Raw genomic sequence first — 19,496 nt, 5'->3', positions numbered from 1 at the left:
CTGGAAAAATGAAGACCAAAATTCCTGTACTCCAGGAGCTCACAAGGATATAATATACATATAAAGAAGTAGGCACAAGGGAATTTGAGGGAGAAAGCACTAACTTGGGGTAACAAGGATGGCTTCTCAAGAGACCAAATATCCAAGTGTTTGAAGTCTTTCAAGGAAGATAGAGATTCAAAGAGATGAGTCATAGATTGAGGGCTTAAAGGAAGCTCAGGGATCATCTCCAATTCCTTCATTTTACAGAAGAGGAAACTGAGACTCAGAGAGATTAGATGATTTGTTCAAATTTATATAGGTAGTGTAAGGGCAGCTAGGTGGCTCAGTGGATAGAATGCCAGTCTTAGAGTCAGGAAAACTCATCTTCCTGAATTCAAATTTGGCCTCAGACACTTACTAGCTTGTGACCCTAGGCAAGTCACTTACCCCTATTTGCCTTAGTTTCCTCATCTGTAAAATGAGCTGGGGAAGGAAATGGAAAACTACTTTAGTATCTCTGTTAAGAAAACCCTAAATGGTGTCATAAAGAGTCAGATATTACTGAAAATCATTGAACAACACATGTAGTAAGTATCAGAGGTGAAATTTGAACCCTGCTCTTATGACTCCAGTGAGGAGTCTCTCCACTCTCCACAAGTACTTCTCTACTTCCTTAGATGAGGAGGGCATGTGTGCCAGGTGTGGAGGAAGGCCTGTTGCAAATACATAGTGGTGAGAGAAGAGAGGACAAGATCAAGGAAAAGCTATTATTCCACTCTACTTGAACAGAGAATAATGAAGAAGATCATCTGAGATGAGGCCTGAATGCCAGAATCAGAAGGTTGTGTTTCAATCTACAAGCAATGGGGAACCACTGAATGTTCTTGAGCAAAGGAGTGACATCGTCAGATCGGTTTATTAGAAGGATTACTTTGGGCATCACTTATAGCAGGTGTTCTTAACCTTTTTTTTTTCGATCATGATCCACTCTGGCAGTCTGGTGAAGCCTAGGGGACCCTTTTCAGAATAATGCTTTAAAATTTATACTATAAACTACATAGGATTACAGAGGAAATAGTCATCAAAATATTAAATAAATAAGTTCATGGACCTTGGGTTAAAAACCCCTAATGTATAGGATGTAGTGGAGAAAATAGAGATGGGTTGTTGAGAGACCTATTAGGAGACTATCATAGTAGCCCAGGCCCCCTGTGCCACACATTAACTCCTTACTTGGTATTGATATCTAGTTCAGACAAACCATTCATTCTCTTAACGAACCTAACTGTGAACATTGGAAGAATTCAGTGCTTCCCCTTGTGAGCCACCCTGTGAGCCCAGGTCCAGAAAATGGCAGGAGAGGACAGTTCCAAACTTCTGAAACCTCCATCTTACCAAGAAGAGCCAGCAGCTGCTGTCCCTGGCCTTCTCTGCTGCATCATGTCCTTCCTGTGAAGGTAGGAATCCATCATCTCTAGCACCATGCTGCTTTACTCCCATGGATGAGGTCAAGGGATCGCCCAGTGTCTGGCCTGGCTTCTGGCACTGTCACAGTTATTAGTAGGATTTCCACGTATCTTTTCCTGCTAAATAATGGCTTGTACCCTGAACCACCAGAAGGTATACTTGGAGTGTTTATCCTGGAGAAGAGAAGACTTGAGGAGATTGTAGCTGACTTCATACGGAAGAAGTTGTTCCCAAGGAGTAGAAGAAGGAACAAAGCAGGAAAGGTGTTCTGGCTTGGTATAAGAAAGAACTTCCTGACAATTACTGCCATACCAGGGGAGATACCAGAGGATAAAGATCCAGGATAAAACACTGCAGATGCTTCAGCTACAAGGTCTCCTAGCTTCAGCTGGTTTCTCCCCTGCCCTTGTTATAACTACCCTCTTTCTTGTTAGTGTGATCCAAGACACACCAGTCCCCTTCCCATTTTATGGATTCTCTAAATGCTCTGTGGAAGTCATTCAATCAACCAGCATTTATTAAGCACTCACAAAGAAAAGCAAACACAATCCTCTTGCCCTTAAGGAGCTTACTGTCTAAAGGGAGAGACAACAAGTGGAAGTGTTGCCACTGCAGTCCACCATTGCTCCCTTGTACTATTTTGGGAAGCCTTGGGGCAGGAGCATAGGAAAGAAACCTCGCATGTAGTGTAAGGTACTGGCTGTACCCTCTTCTGTCTTCATACCCCATAATACCCCACTCTCTGTATGGTATTGACAGTACCCAAACTTTTAACCCTAGTCTACCAGATTCAACTTCTTCCCACACTCAGACTATACCCTTTCTTACATGAATCACTGCTCTTCCCCACATAGCTTGACTTCACCCTCTATCATCCACTCCCAAGACCCCCAGCATCATCCCATTCCTTCTGAATCCTCTAGGACTCATGACATAATGGAAAATATTAATCAAGGGACCTAGTTTTGAATCCCAATCAGACTTTCTACTTTCGTGGCCATGGGCATTAAGTGCCCCAAGTGTCTCTTCTGTATAGTGAAGGGGTTGGATTAGAGACTCTCTAAGATGCCTTCTGGTTCTAAATCCAGTGATTTCCCTTTTCCCTGCCTCTCCCATTTTAGCACTGGGTGTTCCTCTTCTCCTGGGTGTGACCCACTTCATATCTGGTTATCCCACGTCAAGTCTAGGTGACCCACTTCATTTCTGGGCACGCTCTGGCTGTGCTTTACCCTGTCTCACTATCTCATGGCATAACCCTTTGCAGGGCTTCATCTTCCCTGGCTACTTTCGTTAGTACCTCTGTCGCTAGCTTCAGCATTGATCTTGTCTGTCACATTGCACTAGTAGCACCAGCAATGTCATCGAGTAACATTTATTCAGTATCTGGCACAATGCTTAATTGGGCAGAGGAGTGAGACAAGCAGGTTCTTTGTGAGGATCCACTCTTCTGCTTGCTCTATCCTACCTTGTTTCCCTCTGCATCCATCACACATTTCTTTTCTTCATCTGTCTTTCTTCTCTTTCTCCTCAATAGAGGTTACCTCTTTTTGCCAAGGAAATGAGCCCTTCTTATAATAATAATAGCTTCCGTTCGTTTACGGAGTTTTTCCCTCACAACAGCTCTCACAGGTAGAGAGTGCAAATATGATTATCTCTATTCTACAGATGATAAAACCAAGGGCCAGAGAGTATGCACACTGGAAATAGCATGGGGCATCTGGAACTTTGCTCTAGGTATCAATATAAGCTCATACATTTAAAGCCGGAAGGGACCAGTCCAACCCTCTCATCCAGGGAGATTTCTTCTCCCTAGTAAACTCATCCTTAGTTCTCCCAGACCCAATCCTCCTCTGCCTTTCCTTTCCACTGTGCTCTTGAGAACCCCCCTCTATTGTTAAACTTCTCTTCACCCGAGATCTTTTCCATTCACATTCCCTTTATCTTCTGCGGCTCATTGAAACCTAGTTTCCTTCTGAAACTACTACATTTTTTGAAACCCTTTCCAAGGCCAACTGCCCCTTCTCTTACATCTTCTGACACCTAGAGCCAAGAGGAGGAGTTCAGATTCTCCTCACTCTGCACAACTACTTTGGGACCTCTTTTCTACCATCATCCCTAATCAACTATCTCTCTTCTATAGTTCACTCCATCCTGTCTAAGTCCTGCTTGCTGACATTGATGGACCTACAGGTCACTTTGCCTCCTCCTTACTAGGTTTAGTCTCACAGTTATCTTCTCCATCCCAAGCCCCGCTTCCTTTAAACACCTTGACTTCACAGGTCCTCAACTTCCCAATTCTTATGACCTCCTGTAGTCTACCTCAACCATGTATCTATGTGACATCTTAGACACCAATCCTTATTCCTCTCACCTGAATTTCCCTAAGGTGTTAGAATACTTAGCTGGAACTTTTAGTTATGGGCAATAGTAGTGGTAGGATTCAAACCTAGGGCCCCTGACTCCAAAACCACCACTACACTATGCTCTCATCACTGCTAATGGAACTATAGGTTCTTCACTATAGGCAGTGACTTCGTCTCGTATAGATTTTAAGTCCATAAAGCCTGGGAAAATATCTTGGGTATAATAGATATTCAGTAAGTGTTTATGGAATGAGTGATGGCCATTGATGGAAGAAAGAGCCCTGGACTTGGAGTCAAAGGAGACCTAGGCTAAAGTCCCAGCTCTTCTATATCTTGACTTTGGGCAAGTCACTTTCCTTTCTGGGACTCACTTTCCTTCTTTGTACAAATGAAAGGGTTGGGCTAGATGATCTCTAAGGTCTTTTCAAGCCCTGACATTCTATTTATTAAGTTCTAAGGTCTCTGATACTCTATTTTCTTTTTTATTATTAATTTATTTTGATTTATCAACAATCACTTCCATATGCTTTTGAATTTAAAATTTTTCTCCCCCTTCCTCCCCACCCCTCCCCAAGACGGCACACAATCTGATATAGGCTATACATATACATTCCTATTAAACATTTTCACATTAATAATGTTGTAAGTAAGAATTAGAACCAATAGGAGGAACCACCAGAAAGAGGAAACAAAACTCAACAGAAGAGAAAAAAAATAGCAAACAGTATACTTCGATCTGCATTCAAATTCCGTAGTTCTTTCTTTGGATGTGGATAGTATTTTCCATCACAAGGCCTTTGGAGATGTCTTAGATCCTTGTATTGCTGGGAAGGGTTAAGTTTATAAATATTAGTCATCGCACAACATGACTGTTATTGTGTACAACGTTCTCTTGGTTCTGCTCACTTCACTCAGCATCTGATACTCTATTTTCTACAATGCCTTACAGCTCTGATGTTCTAGGTGCTATGTTCTAGGGTTCCTTCCTTCTTGGACGTTCTGTCATTCTTTACTTCCATCCATCATTCAAGCCAATTGTATTCATTTTCTCCCAAGTCATGAAATCAGCTGATCTGAATCTTTCCTTCATTCTGTGGTCCTGGGGAGGTATCTGAGAGCAGAGGAATGGTCTAGAGCAGGGGTTCTTAACCTGAGGTCTGAGCATGTTGGATTTTTAAAATTGGTAATTATATTTCAATACAATTGGTTTCCCTTGCAATACTATATATTTAGTTTTATATATTTAAAAATACTAGTTTGAGAAGGGGTTGAAAATTTTCTCCAGAGCACCATGAGGCTCCATGATACAAAAAAGGTTAAGTATCCCAGGTCTAAATGCAGGGAAGTAGAAGGAAGTATTTGAAGAATTAAGAGATATCATGAAGTCCCCAACTGCCCCCACTCCAACCCTCCACAAGTTGACTCTTTTACCTTCTCTGAGAACTTGTGTACGATCTTTGTAAGGTTTATAGCAGACATTTTATAAAACTGAAAGTTTGTTTGGATCCACACACTACAATAAACCCTAAGTGAATCAGAACTCTAGTTTTTAAGTCATAAAAACTAGGAGAAATAATACAATTGTCTCAGTTATGGAGAGAAGGAAAATTTTATCAACCAAACAACAGACGAATCCATTGGAGACAAAATCAACCAGATTGATTTATGAGGATAAAATGATTTTGGACAACAAAAAGCAATATCTCTAAAATTAAAAGAAAAGAAGCAGATGGAGGAAAAATATTTGCAGCAAATATATCAGCTAAAGGCCTGCCATCCATAATCTATAAGAAATGAATGTAGATTTATAAGTTTGATGGAATGCACTCTCCAATGGAACACTGGCACAGTGAGCAAAGGACGCAATCAGTCAATTTACAAAGGACAAACTACAAAGAGTTTTTGATTCCCTAATAACAATCAGAGAAATGCAAATCAAGATAATCTTACACTTACTATAATGACAAAATGACAAGAGATAACCCTTGGTTCTTGAAGATTATGTCCACAGAGCATAATCTCTGGCTACTTCTTTTTGCTTGGAGTTCTGGCCATACACTAAGTCTACTTTCTGAGGACCAGCTTATGAAGAGGCCCATCACCAGTAGACTGAACACTTGGGTGTTGAATTCTTTAGCCAAAACAATCCAGGAAACAAAGAAAAACACAAATTGATCCTCTCTGCTATGCCTGACCCCACCTCTGCTCCTGCTGTGTTGATGGAAGAATAGTATGAAAAGAGGAGAGTGTGTTAATACTCACACAATTTTTAGGTGGTCTGTAAACTTTAACTTAGCTGTCAGGACACTAACGTGTGAAGAACATCATAAGAGTGAAATTGATTATATTTTAACAGATAGGAGGCAACTCAATACTGGTGAGGGATACCATTCTTGAATCAGCTCAGACCACCAACTTGTTAGAGCAAAGGCAGAAAATTAGGATGAAGCTAGAAGAATAAAAAAGCTAAAAAAGACAAGGCATGCAATTAAATAAATTATTTAATTTAAATTATTTTAAATAATTTATTTAATTAAATTATTTTAAATAATGACTTATTTAAATAAATTACAATAATGAAATATGGCATGTGTTGCTATGGAGATAAGAGACTTAAGCAAACACATTCCCATTCCAAGTTCAAAAATATTATCAACTCATGAACTATGGGATAGCATCTGCTTAGATCTTTCATCTCCAGAACAACACAGGAGCTACAGAAAAATGGGATAAGATAAGAAAGAAGAATATAAACTCAGTTTACAATATTTCATATAAAAGTCTGACTGATGTAACTCACTTGCCTCAATGAGGAGACTCAAAAAGCTAAAAAAGAAAAAGCTTGTTAGTAGCAAGTTGTTAGATTCAAGGTACAAAAGAAGACATTTTTTGAACATGGTCAATGTAAGAATTTGTCTTGCTTGAATATGCATATTTGTTAAAAGGGTTTTCCTTTTCTTTTTCTTTTTTTTTCAAAGTAGAATAGAGAGGTGGGAGGGAGAGAAAATAGTTTTTGTTCATTGAAAAAATAAAATTAAACTTTAAAAAGCAGTAAAAACAAAAAAAGCATATTACTTAGCAAATACCTGACTTGCTTACTTGCCAAAAGGATATGTGTGATAGCCAAGGGCAATTTCAGTTTAGAATATCAGGTCCTTTGTAAAATCTTACAGAGAAGGATGGCAGAAAATTATGAGTGTTATTACTTCATAAAACAGAGAGAAGCAATGGAAGGTAAAATCAGCTTAAATAAAGTTTCATGAGAGACCTAACCAAGTGAAAGCATCTCAAGCACATTTAAGGATGAAATTGGAAGGAAAATAAACAGAAAAAAAAATGTGAAAGATCTTCAAGGATTTTTATAACAGACTCTTGTCACCATCAAAGTGTCATGAATTCATGGGATTAAGTCTAAGGGTTGAAGAGATACTAATAATAGTTAATTTTACTTAGTGCTTTAAGGTTTGCAAAAGCATTTAATATGTATTATCTCATTTGATCCCCACAACAACCCTGGGAGGTAGATGCCCAGGCCTTTTGTCTGATCCTCAACATTTAACAGCAAATGCTCTCTCAATGTATAATATGGCAAATTTCCATACAACTAAAAGATGAAAGTAAAATTCAACACACAACTCATTTGGATTCCACTGGGATTTATTGAAAGACATTAGTTTGGGTTGGCTGGATCTTAAATGATTAGCTTGCTGTTCTCTATTTGTATGTACTTCACTCAGTGTTTGGTACATAAAGTACTAAAATAAATGCTTTTTCATTTATTCATTCACTCATCTATCCATCCATCCATCCATCCATCAATTCATGGTGAATGCAAGGAATGTTAAAACTCCCAAGGCTGCTACAGATTCTTCTAGATAAAAGGGCATGTTCCTTCAGTTCTGTAAAGTTCTTGGTCCTCTGCCAGCCTTTTTCAGGCTAATACAAGCCTCAGCATTCATGTTAGGGTCGTAGGACAAATCTTTGACAGCAATGCCATTGAGACTGGGTTGTTCTTGTTTATACGGAGGAAAAGTCATGTTTCTAATGCTACTCCTTATGAGTAAAGGTCTATGTTTTAAATGTTGTTGTAGATTTAAGAGTGCTAATTGGTCAGGGCACACAATTCTAACCTCATGGACATCCTTTTCTGAGTGCTAATTGGCCAGGCCACATGTGTGTAAGATCATGGACAGTCTTTCCCTGCCCATGGTTAATTTGGGGGGCAACAGGGCCTTGTCATACATTCAAGACCCTCACTGACTTAAGATGTAGGTGGCTGTTATTTGTAAAGAAATGTGACGGACTCGTTCTCATAAAAACCAAAAACCAAAAACAAACAAACAAATAAGCAAACAACAACAACAACAACAAAACCTGAAGGATGATATGTAGTCAGTGACATTGAGAAGTGGCAACTATTTCCGTATGGGAAGTATGCTCAGATTGGGTGCCAATAATTATCCTGAGAATAACCTCAAAAGAAGCTACTGTCATCTTCACATGGGACTGAAGACTTTTATAAAAATTATAAGGAAAAAAAACCCTGTTGAATTTTTGGCATGGAAACTTATGAGATTACAAGCAACTGTGCTTGAAAGGAAACGATTAACCCTTAACACACAAGTAAAAAAGACTGCAATAATCCATACTTTAGCATAAATGTTTCTTCTGCTTTGAAAAGAAGACTCAAAATGGGGACTGCATTTGAAGTTTTGGTGGATGACCAATGAAAATTACATAAAGAATTATACCGCATAACGTTGTTATTCTTCATAAACTAACAGATGACAAATCCTCATGCTGCAACTACAAACCCCCTAATCTCCTTTAAAAAATGCTCAGATGAACTGTACTCCAGAACATTATCACAGCTAAGACTATCATCATAACTCCTCAGACATAAAGTTAATCCACATATGTCTCAGAACAATGTTTTTAATAGATGCTGCCATAGAAAACATTCATAACTTCCAACCAACGTGATTAGGAAAGCTTTCAAAATATAAAGACCTAGCAGAATTAATCAACACCATATAGAAACAGGAAGAAGTATAATATTGTTCCCATTATCCTCTCTGCTCCTGGATTTGTCTAGAAGATAGACTGCATCCAAATGCTTTTTACTACATTATGAAAATCTTATCATTTTATCCACCAGTGCAATAATTTGACAAATAAACAAACATGAAGGAATTATAGCAGGATAGTTACATGTCCCAAGGTTATTTCTGTCTAGTTCCACTGCATAAAAAGATGAGAAGAATGAAGTAATGATAATGATAATAGCTTAATTACCATTTAACCTCATGTCTATAGAAAGAAATTAGTATATCATTAGCCTCTTGGATTGTAACGTGCGTCAAATCAGTTGAAATTAGGTACTGGCTAATAAGAAACAGCTGCTGAGGACACAAGTGGAGCGTCCATCCTTGGACTTTAGGATCACCATCCTGATTGTGCACATAGAAGAGGAAGAAATAATGCCAAAAGGAGAATGAAGATGGGGAAAGCATCATGGAACACAGATCAAGAGATCTGTAGCCACCTGAGACCATCCTCTAACTGCCTCATTTTATCGTTAAGGAAACTGGGGCCAAATGACTTGTCCAAAATCACACAGGGAGTAAAATGGCAGAGATGGGATTTGGACTCAGGAACTCTTAAGTACAGAGGCAGTGATCTTCCTACTATACCAGGTAATGGTGGATTACACCAAGTGCACATGAAAGTAACCTATGCTGGCAGCAACACATCTGAGAGGGCATCGAGGGATTATTTCACAAGGTATCTGAAGAAGAGGAAGGCACAGAAGTCATAGAGAAAGTCTCAGACTCAACTAATAGTTTTTAAAAAACCTTATTGAAAGAAAATCAGCTATCAACCTGTCTGCCCACTACCTTCCCATCTGGATGTAATTTTTTATGAGAATAGTCTATACATACTTCAAGGGCATGCTTCATAAAGGTATTCGAAGGGTGAGAGAAAGAGAAGAGTCTATGGTGACTCTAAAATCTTGAACATGGATGACTGGGAAGAGAGTGATGGCATATACAGAACTGGGTTAGTTGGGAGAAAGGGTAGATTTAGTAGGCGAGGAAGATCATGAGTTCAAGTTTGGTGAATTATGATGCATTTAGAGAATTAGTGAGGTTTCTAGGGGTTGATACAAGACTGGAAGTCAGAGGAGAAATTAGGCCTTATTTAGATAGTTTGAAAAGTATTCTTTTTCTTTCAAGTACAAAATTTGAGCTTATTATAAAAAGCTACCTACTGATTTACCTTGATTATAATAAACTCATAGATGGCAAGAATAGTGCTTACCCTGCATTTTGCATAAGTCCCAGTAAACTGAGCATTTTGTTCATGTACTTGGACATGAAGACGTCACAAAGTCCTTGTTACCTTTTGTCTAGAAGAGCAGAGGATGGAAAATTGAATCAATGAACCTAGAATAAGGAGAGAAATAGGTCAATGGAAAATAGATTTTTACATGAACTATCTCTTAATAAAGGTCTCATTCTCAAGTCATGTAGGGAATTGACACAAATATATGAGACCAAGAATCATTTATAAATGGTTTTCAGAAAAAGATTTGCAATTTGTCAACAACCACATGAAAGGTTGTTTCAAATCACTAATAATAAGAAAAAATATAAATTGTGACAACTTGGACATTTCACCACAAACCAAGCAAGTTGGCAAAGATGATAAAAGACAGAAATGGTCGATGTTGGAAGAATTGGAGAACACTAATATACTGTTGGTGAAGCTTTTAAGTGGTCCAATTGATGTAGAAACCATTTGAAGTTATGCAGGAAAGTCACTAAGCTTCTCACTTAAGAAGTGAGAAGTAACTCGTTGATCACTAGATGTCTATCCCAAGAAAGCCAAAAATAGGAAGAAGGGTCCCATACATGACAAAATGGTCATAGTAGTATTTTTATGGTAGCCAAAACCAAACCAAAACAAAACAAAAACCCAATCCTAAGTAAAGTGGGTGCCCAGTGATGATCAAATTGTGATATATGATATAATAGAATATCATTATGCTGTAAGAAATGACAAATATGAAAAAGTCAGAGAAAGAAGGGAACATTTATATAAATTGATGAAGAGCGAATGAAGCAGGACTAGGAGAACACTATACACAATGACCACAATGATGTGAATGAAAAGAATACTAAAAGGAAGTTGAATTCTGAGTAATAATGATGTCCAATTTTGGGGAAGCAGATAATAAAATATATTTACTTTCTCTTGGTAGAGTAGTGAGGGAGCTCACGTGCAGAATGTTAAAATACACTTAAAGATAAGGTCACAGTATCAGTTAGCTTTGCTTACTTGTTTTTCTTGTTTACAAGGTTCACTAACGGGTGAGGAATGATATATCTAAAAACAGCTGTGATATTAAAAACAAAATATGTCAACAAAACTTTTTTTTTAAATAATAACTTCCTGTAATAGATAAATGGTCAAAGGATATGAATAGGAATGTCTCAAGAGAAGAAATCTAAACTATTAACAACAATATAAAAATTCTTCAGATCACTTATAATAAAATAAATGCTAATTAAATCAACTCAGAATTTCCACCTCCCACTCATCAGAGGGCAGTTGTTGGTGGGGCTGTTGTAGGATAGACACATCAATGCACTGTTTGGGGAGCCATGAATTAGGACTGGAAAGCTAATTGAAACTATACCCCAAAAAGTCACTGAATTGTTCATATCTTTTACGTAGAGATGTCACTAGTAGGTGTATTTCCCAAAGAGACCTGAGATGAAGAGAAAAGATCCATTTCTACAAAAATGTTTATGGCAATCTTTTAAAAGAAATTATAGCAAAACACCGAGAACAAAGTGGATGCTTATCAATGACCAAAATATGTTATATTAATATAATATAATATTATTACGCTGTAAGAAATTACAAAAGGGATGAATGAAGATAAACCAGATAAACATGTATGAGCTCATGCACAATGAAGTGAACAGAATCAGGACAACTATTTATACAGTGATGACAACATTGAAAGGAAAACAATTTTTAAAACTTTCAGAATTCTTATTATTAGTGCAATAGCCAATCACAGTCTCTGAAGACTAGTGATGAAACATATCTCCCACCTCTTCAAAAAGACATGATGGACTGAGGTGTAGAATGAAACATACATTTTCAGACATGGCCAATATGATACAAATTAATTTTGTTTGTACTAAAGAGAGGACTTCTATTGTAGAGGTGGGAGGAAGTTGTTGGAATTATGAGGAGGTAGTGATAACAATAAAGAAAGAAAAGATAATCAATAAACATTTAAAATACACAGAAAAGAACAGAAGGGAGTTCATAAGGGGACACAGACTTGGAGGACAGTGTTGGTACTCTTATGTTAGATTGAACACATATGTGAAAAACAAGCTGTATATAATAGATTAATGGTTTTATTACAATCTTCTTTTTCCTGGTTTTCTTTGTATATGGAGATGTTCAATTTTGTTGATGATTTTCTAATTTTCAATAAAAATTTTTAAAGGTAGTGAGTATGAAATTTAAGGTAAATCTTTGTTCCATTTATATCTGCATTTTTAATGGGTGTCACCCACACATCTTTTGAAAGGTGTATTATGAATGTATTTTAAACTGTCTATATTTTTTATTGTAAAAACAATTTCATTTAAATAATTTGCATCTCAAAATAAGGAAAAGGAAAAGGAAGAGAAGGAAAAAGAGAAAGAAGAAAGAAAGAAGACAGAGGAGGAAGAAAAACAAGAAGGAAGAAGTGGCAACCATGCAAAGAATGATTATATGTATTTATAGATGGGGATGGACAGGTAGATGGGGTAGTGCCTGGCTACTCAGAGGCTGGAACACCTCTTGAATCAGTCCTGCCAACGTCACAAATGTGTTCCAAACTGAACACAGGAGTCACTTAATAAATGCTTATTGGAATTTATTTCTTTATTCCCAACCCATCATGGTCCAAGCTAGGTGGTTCCCACCTGGGTAACTGGCCAAGTGGTTGCCAAGGAACTCGTATTAGTATGGTGCTCTGAGTGTGTCCCTCTCCATTTTCCTTCCCTCAGAGCTCCCTATAAGGTTCATAGTTGAACTCCAAAGTACAGAATCCGTAGAAGGAAGCACAGCCACGTTGCGGTGTGAGCTGAGCAAGGCAGCTCCCGTGGAGTGGAAGAAAGGCCTGAAGAGGCTCCGAGCCAGTGATAGATACCACCTGAGACAGGACGGGGCTGTGTGTGAGCTGGGGATCCCTAGCCTTGATGTGGATGACTCTGGAGACTACACCTGTATATGTGGAGAGGAGAAGACCACGGCGTCCTTGACAGTGAAGGGTAAAAACCACATGTTGGAAAATGAGTCTGTAGTTTGTTTCTCTGCTCAATATTACGCTGTCACTCAGACCGTTCTACCCATGACTCCACCTTTCCGTGCCATCCCATGTGTGTCTCTATGGGGTGCTTGTCAGTTTCCCACATTTTGTCTACGTAGCCCCTCTCCCAGGTGCTTCATGACTCCCGATCAGGCTGTCTCATTAGAAGGTCTTGTTTGTGACTCATTCTCAAGCCCCATCTGTTGCAACGTGCTGTGTTTGCCCTCTGTCATATCCCTGTCCAGCCACCTGATATCCTTTCCCCAAGTGTCATATGTTTTCTGTGTCTGTCTGATCATTTCTCAGCCCTGCCTGCCAACTTCATAGAAGGACTGAAGAGCGTAGAAGCCAAAGAAGGGGACATGGCCATGCTGAAGTGTGAATTGAGTAAGGCAGCTCCTGTGGAGTGGAGAAAGGGTTTGAAGAGACTCCGAGCCAGTGACAGATACAGCCTGAGGCAGGATGGGGCTGTGTGTGAGCTGGGGATCCATAACCTGGATGTGGATGATTCAGGAGACTACACCTGTGTGAGTGGAGAAGCAACGACCACAGCGACCTTGACAGTGAAGGGTAAAGACAATGTGTGTGGGGAAATGGCCGTGGATTTGGTTTTCTGCTGAGGGTCATCTTGTCCACCCCATCTGTACCTGTCTCATCTCGCTGTTTCCATGTGTGTCATTCTGGGCTGTCTCCTGACTGTCTTCCAGGCTGCTCTGTGACTCTAAAGCACGCTGCTACCGAAGAGGAAATGATCTGTGCCCATCACCAGACTGTTGCTTCCACAACAGTCAGTTCCCATCCTCTGGCTTTGTGCTTTTCCTTTGATTTCTATGTCAAGCTATCTCCCAGCATTTTTTGGCATTTTGTGTCTATCTGACCCTCATTGTCAAGCTCAGGGAGTGTCTGCGGAGCATGGTAGCCACAGAAAGGTCCAGGGTCCTCCTGTACTGTGAGTGTACTGAGTGCAGTGTTCCCATGGCATGGAGGAAGGGGATAAAGAGGCTTAAAGCCCGTGATATGCAAAGCCTGAGTCAGGATGGGAGCTCTGTGTGAGCCGGTGAGCTTCATGGATGACTAGAGACTTTACGTGTTGTGAGGAAAAGACCATGGTGACCCTACTTGTAATGGGTATATTGAACATGGGATTTCTCACTCTTCTCTGTTGTCTCCTAATTCTGCTTTGTCTGTTTTCCTCCTCCCCACCACTGGCCAGAAGGCTGTGGCTCTGCTTGGCTTTCCCTGCCTGTGTAAGAAACTTTGCCTTCCTTTGTTTAGCACTCTAGAGTTCAGTATTTGGTGGTGTGAGTTAATTAAGGTGTCTATTTTCCTGGTTTCCTTTCCATCCCTGGCCTCTGGTTGATGGGTCTGTTCTCATCCAGATGACCACAGAATAAAGTCTGAGGAGACTTGAGTTCCCCTGGGTGGGCTGGTCTGAGTGCAATCTCTCTTCATCTTTCCTTTCCCAGCCCTACCTGCCAAGTTCATTGAAGGACTACAGAGCATGGAAGCCATAGAAGGGACCTCATCCACAATGCGTTGTAGGCTAAGCAAGATGGCCCCAGTGGAGTGGAAGAAGGGGCTAAAGAGGCTCCGAGCCAGTGACAGATACAGCCTGAGGCAGGATGGGGCTGTGTGTGAACTGGTGATCTTCAACCTTAATGTCGATGATGCAGGAGATTACACTTGTGTGTGCGGAGAAGAGAAGACCACAGCGACCTTGACCGTGAAGGGTAAAGACCATATGTGGGGAAAATGACACATGGTTCGGTTTTGTCTCCTGTATTGCCTTCTCAGCAAGCCCACCCTTTGCCTACCATGGTCTCTCTCTGTGCTGTCTCCTTCACAAAGTCCTCCTTCCCTGTCTCCCTGTTGATCTGTGACTCCCTTCTCAGGATGATCCAAGATTGATTCTCAGCATACTTCCTTCAACTTCCTTCATGTTCAGCCTTCTCCCACCTTCCCAAGAGTTTCATGTTCTCTATGTCTGTCTGACTGTTTCTCAGTCCTGCCTGTCCAATGTATAGGAAATTGCAGAGGTCACAAAATGGGCCACCCAGCGCTATGAACTGAGTTAGCCCCCATAAGGAGGAATGAAGGAAGAGTCTGCAGAAGCCAACCACAACCACAAGTTGAAACGTGAGGGTTGCTGAGGGATAGGAGGCAAAGGATAGGATAATCAGGTAGACTTTGCTGTTTGAAGAGCTAGACCCAAAGAGCAGTGATTCATGGAGCCTTGAGGGGTCTATAGTGGAATGCCCCAGAGATCTGTCCTTGGTCCTGTGCTGTTCATTATTTTTTGTCAATGACTTGGATGAAGCAGAGATGATTTGCCTATCATCCGTGCAGATCATATGAAGCCAGGAGGGTAAAATGACACAGTAGAAGATTAAGTTAAGATCCACGTAGTTTTTAAAAAGCAAGCATGATATCTGGGTCTAATAAGATGAAATCGAATGAAGATATATGTAAAGTCCTACAGTTAGGTTCAAAAATTCAAATACTTGAGTACAGGATGGAGGAAGCAAAGAGACAGAACAGTTCGTTTAAAAAACAAAAGCAACAACCACAACCCTCAGAGTATCGATGGACAACAAGCTTAATACAATCAGCTGTGTGATGCAGGATGCAAAAAAACTAATGTGATTTTAGACTGCATTAGTAGAAGTATAGAATTCAAAAGAGGGTGAAGATAGCTCTCCCTAGCCCCTGCCATTTGCGATTCTTGTCAGACCTACAGGGTATATTGTGCTCAGCTCTGGGTGCCACTGTTGGGAAGGATGTTGACAAGCAGGAACGTTACTAGAGTGATCAGGATGAGGAGAGAACTAGAGGCCATGTCATACATAGGAGGATCACTTGTACTTAAGGGCTAAGAAGGAAATGGTCTCTGTCTTCAAGTAGTTGAGGGACATGTCAGAGCTATGCAAAATTGGAATGGGCTGCCTTGTGAGGTAGTGAGCTCACCAGCACTGGGAGTCATCAAGAAAACACTGGATCAGGGCAGCTAGGTGGCACAGTGGATAGAGCACTGGTCCTGGAGTCAGGAGGATCTGAGTTCAAATCTGGCCTCAGACACTTACTAGCTGTGTGACCCTGGGCAAGTCAGTTGACCCGATTGCCTCCAAAAAAAAGTGGAAAAAAAGATACTGGATCCCTATTGTCAGGGATATTGTACAGGTGATGGACCAGATGCCCTTGGACATCCCTTCCAACTCTAAGAGAGGCACTGTGTGAATTGGTGATCCGTAGGGTGGATGTGGTTGACCCTGGAAACTGACATATGCATGAGAAAGAGAGAAAGATGATGGTGACTTTGTGAAGTTTATCCTGAATATGGTACCCTTAGTCCACTTCTCCCTTGCTGCCTCTTAGTTGTTTTATCTGATTCTCTCCTGTCTCTATTAACCACAAGGCTGTCAGTTGTGGTCAGCTCCCCTCTCCTATGTCTGATTTCTCACCTGTCCCCGTGTAGCATGCCTCTGTGTGCCTGCAGTGATTAGTGGTATTAGTTGAAGTGTTCCGTTCATTTCTGTCTGCCCTCTTGCTTCTTTGTGATGTCATGGTCCCAGCTGTTTGGGCTGTTTCTGCCCTGCAGGCCAGCCCAGCTAATGCTGGGAAAGGCTGTTTCCCTGGATGGGCATCTCTGAGGTAGCTTCTCTCCATCTTCCCCTCTTCAGCCCTGCCCACTCGGTTCATCAAAGGTCTGGGAAGTATGGAAGCAGCTGAAGGGGCCACGGCCACCCTACACTGTGAGCTGAGCAAGGCAGCCCCTGTGGAGTGGAGGAAGGGGCGGGAGAAGCTCCCAGCCAGTGACAGATACAGCCCAAGGCAGGATGGGGCTGTGTGTGAGCTGGTGATCCACAGGCTGGCCATGGAAGATGCTGGAGACTACACCTGTGTGTGCGGTGAAGAGAAGACCACAGCAAATCTGAGTGTCAAGGGTAAAGATGACATACAGGGAAATTGGCAGCTAATTAAGTTTTCTATCCATTATTGTCTTGTCACCTACCCCATCCCTTCTATGCTGTCTTTTTTGTTTCTTCTTCACACATTCTAGTTTTTCTGTGTTTCCTCAGTCCTGCTTGTGTCTTTTTCTCAGTTTCAATCTTCTCCATTTTTCTAACTTTCCCTCCTTTATGTTTGTATCTACCTACCTTCCATGGCCCAGAGTATCTCATGTACTCCATATCTGCCCAACTATTCTTTAGCCATGCTATATAAATTTATGGAAAAACTACAGAGTATGAAGGCCCCAGAAGTGGCCACCACCACACTGCACTGTGAATTGAGCAAAGTAGTTCCCAAAGAATGGAGGAAGGTTCTAGAGACATGCAGGGCCAGTAATAGATAACACCTGAGGCAAGATGGGGAGAGATGTAGGCCAGATCATAGACTAATCCGGGGCATTTGGACCTAATTGAATGACTGGGACCAAAGAATAATTAATATTGGATAGAAGTCAATTTGCAAAGAGGTCTCTGATATAGATGCTCTGTCTGTAGATGTTTCCTTATCCTTGTGGTGTTTCCCATTTTTATCAATGACTTGGATGGCCATGCTTACCAGACTTGCAGACTAGAAGAGATAACTAATATGTTAGGTGACAGAATCAGAATCCAAATAATTCTCAATGGGCTAGAAAGTCTTCCACTTGGGTTCCAAAAGCCAATTACACAAGTACAGAAAACAACAGGCAAAGACATACTGTATTTGATATGGAAAAAAAATCCTGAAAAGTAGTAATCGATGGCATGCTCAACATGAGTCAGCAGTATAACATGGCAGCCAGAGAAGATGATACAATTTTAGGCCCCACCAAGAGAAGCTTGGAGTCTAGAATAAAGGACATGAGGGTTCTGCTCTTGTCACATTTGAGTACAACGTTTGGTGCTCAGTGAAGCCTTCAAGGAAGTACGCTGACAAAGTGGAAGACATTCACAACAAAGAGAGAGAACCTGGAGACCAGGCTGTACAGGGACCAGCTGAAAAATCTAAGGATGGTTTTTTTCTTGGGGAAGGGAAGATTAGGAGGAGGAAGGGAAACACAACAGGAGATTTGGAGACATGACATGTGACTGAAAGTTTAAATTTGTTCTGATTGATCACAGAGGGCAGAACTCAAATCAATGGCAGGGAAAGCTGAAGGGAAGAATAGACCTCCTTTATATAATGCATAGAGAGCTAGGTGGTACAGTGGATGAATTTGACTAGGGGTCAGGAAGATTGAGTGCCTCAAACCTTTACTCTGTGTGACTCTGGGCAAGTCACTTAGTCTGTCTCAGTCTCAGTGTGCTCATCTATAAACTGGGAATAATAAAGCATCTACCTCAAAGGGTTGTTGTGAAGACCAAATGACATAGCATACAGAAAGTGCTTTGCAAACTGTAAAGCCCTATATAAATGCTAGCTATTATGATTCTGTCATACCAGATGAGCTATATGGAAAGCACTTTGCAACTCTTCAAGTATTCTTCAAATGCTATTATTGTTATTATTATTATTATTATTGATAATGGAACAACTCCCTAATGGTTAAAGTTGTGAAGAAGTACAATGGGCCGGCTCACATAATCAGGAATACTCCATTAATAGAAATCTTCCAGGGAAGTCTTGATAGTCACTTTTTCAAGGATCTGGTAGACAGAGAGCACTGTAGAGAGACACGGGATGAGATTGGAGTAGACGACCACTGAACTCCTATTCAGCATTGATTCTTTGACTCGATGGCTCCATTGGAGAAGCGGAGCCTGAACTGGTGATTCATGGGCTGGGCACTGGTGACATTGGAGACTGCCTGTAAGTGTGGAGAAGAGAAGATAGTGGGGCTGCTGATTATAAAGAGTTCCTTGAATATAGGACTTTGTTTCTTCCCTTTTCTCCCTCTGTCACCTCCTTTGTTTGTTACATCCTGAAGTGCATTGTCTGGTGCCATGACTCAAATGTGCATTTGGATTCCCAGTTTCGTTCCCACCTAGGGCTATCTTCTCCTACCAGCACCCTAAACAGTTAGGCCATTTCTCTCCTGGGGGGCTATAAGACAAATGATGAGAAATCATGGATTCCCCTGAATGGGCAGCTCTGAGGCAGCTCCTTTCCATTTTTCCTTCCTAAGCTGTGCCGACTCAGTTCACAAAAGGCCTAAAGATCATGGAGGCCATTGAAGGGTCCATGGTCACCCTACACTGCGAGTTGAGCAAGGTAGCCCCTGTAGAGTGGAGGAAGGGGCCGGGGAAGCTCAGAGCCAGTGACAGATACAGCCTGAGGCAGGATGGGGCTGTGTGTGAGCTGGTGATCCCCAG

The 19,496-nt window shown here is 40.8% G+C and overlaps 1 protein-coding gene across 1 annotated transcript in view; it reads left to right on the top strand.

Moving 5' to 3' along the window:
- Nucleotides 1-19,496, top strand: part of LOC114024071 (obscurin-like) — a 291,936-nt gene that overhangs the window by 108,935 nt on the left and 163,505 nt on the right. Inside the window, 7 exon segments of the mRNA XM_027836906.1 lie at nt 12,896-13,159; nt 13,504-13,780; nt 14,094-14,244; nt 14,603-14,927; nt 16,875-17,138; nt 17,406-17,573; nt 19,310-19,496. The exon segment at nt 19,310-19,496 is cut by the window's right edge and continues 104 nt beyond it. Coding sequence (XP_027692707.1) covers nt 12,896-13,159; nt 13,504-13,780; nt 14,094-14,244; nt 14,603-14,927; nt 16,875-17,138; nt 17,406-17,573; nt 19,310-19,496 — 1,636 coding nt within the window.

The sequence above is a fragment of the Vombatus ursinus genome, unplaced genomic scaffold, assembly GCF_900497805.2.
Source record: "Vombatus ursinus unplaced genomic scaffold, bare-nosed wombat genome assembly UNPS02014820.1, whole genome shotgun sequence".
NCBI lineage: Eukaryota > Metazoa > Chordata > Mammalia > Diprotodontia > Vombatidae > Vombatus > Vombatus ursinus.
The sequence above is the reverse complement of the archived record's forward strand: the minus strand, read 5'-3'. Positions and strand labels throughout refer to the sequence as shown.